The following is a 1,060-nucleotide window of genomic DNA, read 5'->3' on the forward strand; positions in this document are numbered from 1 at the left end:
TCTCCAGCAGACGGGAAAAATTTATAGTTTTTCACTCGCGTAGAGTATTTATTAACTGCATATTTAAATTACGTAGAAAGTAACAAGTCTGTGATTATGTTCGGAGTTTATGTTATTTTACGAATAATAAAAAAGTTTGTAATTGTGTTCGCACTGTATGTAATCTTGTAATAATAATAAAAAGGTCTCTGTGATTGTGTTAACACTTTATGTTAGTCAAATATTAATAACAAAAAGAAAGTTTGCAACAGTAGTCGCAAAACACGAATTAACCCTGCGCCTTTTTTTCTCTTTTTTTTTCAATGAAACAATCGGCCGGCCTCCAGTCGAAATATGAAATCTCCAGCGCACGGACCTTCGGACCCCAGCTGTACAGTGCTCGGGATCTGGCAACCGTGGTCACTTTATAAGTTGCTACTACTTTTTTTTCTAAGTGTATCTACATGAAAGGATTAGATAATTATTTTAAACTGATTAATTGATTTGCGATTAGAAAGATATTCAATAATTCTTGAAAATATTTTGAAGATATTTTTTATTTTTTCTTTGTTTTCTATATCGATTTAAATATATCCTGCTGATTCATAATATAAGGCTTACGTTAGATCTTGAATGCTCGTATTGGAGCTTGCCATTTCAAAATCAATCGTTCTGGGCTGGTTAATAAATAATTTAATATTTTTCGGCCCATTTTCCGTGGGTGCCTTGATCTTAAGTGAATGAACCTTAACGGGCTGCGAGAATGCGATGGACATTATCAACTGCTCGTCCTCGTCGCTCTGAAGATACCCACTGTCCGAATTCAAACACTGAGAGAAAGTGTGATAATCCGATTCGTTTAAACACTCGCACTGCTGTTTCATTATGAAACTGGATAGGTCCATCTGAAAAAGAAACCCCCGAAAGTTCTTCGGTTAATCATCAACGAAATAGAAGAGACAAAGTAAATTACAAATTCAGTGTGATTTAAAATTTTATTTTATTTTTATTGTTTTTAAACTCCATGACATTAAAATGATAAATGAGTTTTCATCATTAATAGTTTCAATATATATTATAT

The 1,060-nt window shown here is 32.9% G+C and overlaps 1 protein-coding gene across 2 annotated transcripts in view; it reads right to left on the reverse strand.

The window, feature by feature from the left end:
• Window positions 1-1,060, reverse strand: part of Txl (Thioredoxin-like) — a 26,315-nt gene that overhangs the window by 21,808 nt on the left and 3,447 nt on the right. For both annotated transcript variants that reach the window (XM_018517403.1, XM_018517402.1), the window contains exon 3: window positions 601-884. In XM_018517403.1, coding sequence (XP_018372905.1) covers window positions 601-884 — 284 coding nt within the window. The remainder of the gene's footprint in view (window positions 1-600; window positions 885-1,060) is intronic.

This window comes from Trachymyrmex cornetzi, unplaced genomic scaffold (genome assembly GCF_001594075.2).
Source record: "Trachymyrmex cornetzi isolate Tcor2-1 unplaced genomic scaffold, Tcor1.1 scaffold682, whole genome shotgun sequence".
Lineage (NCBI taxonomy): Eukaryota > Metazoa > Arthropoda > Insecta > Hymenoptera > Formicidae > Trachymyrmex > Trachymyrmex cornetzi.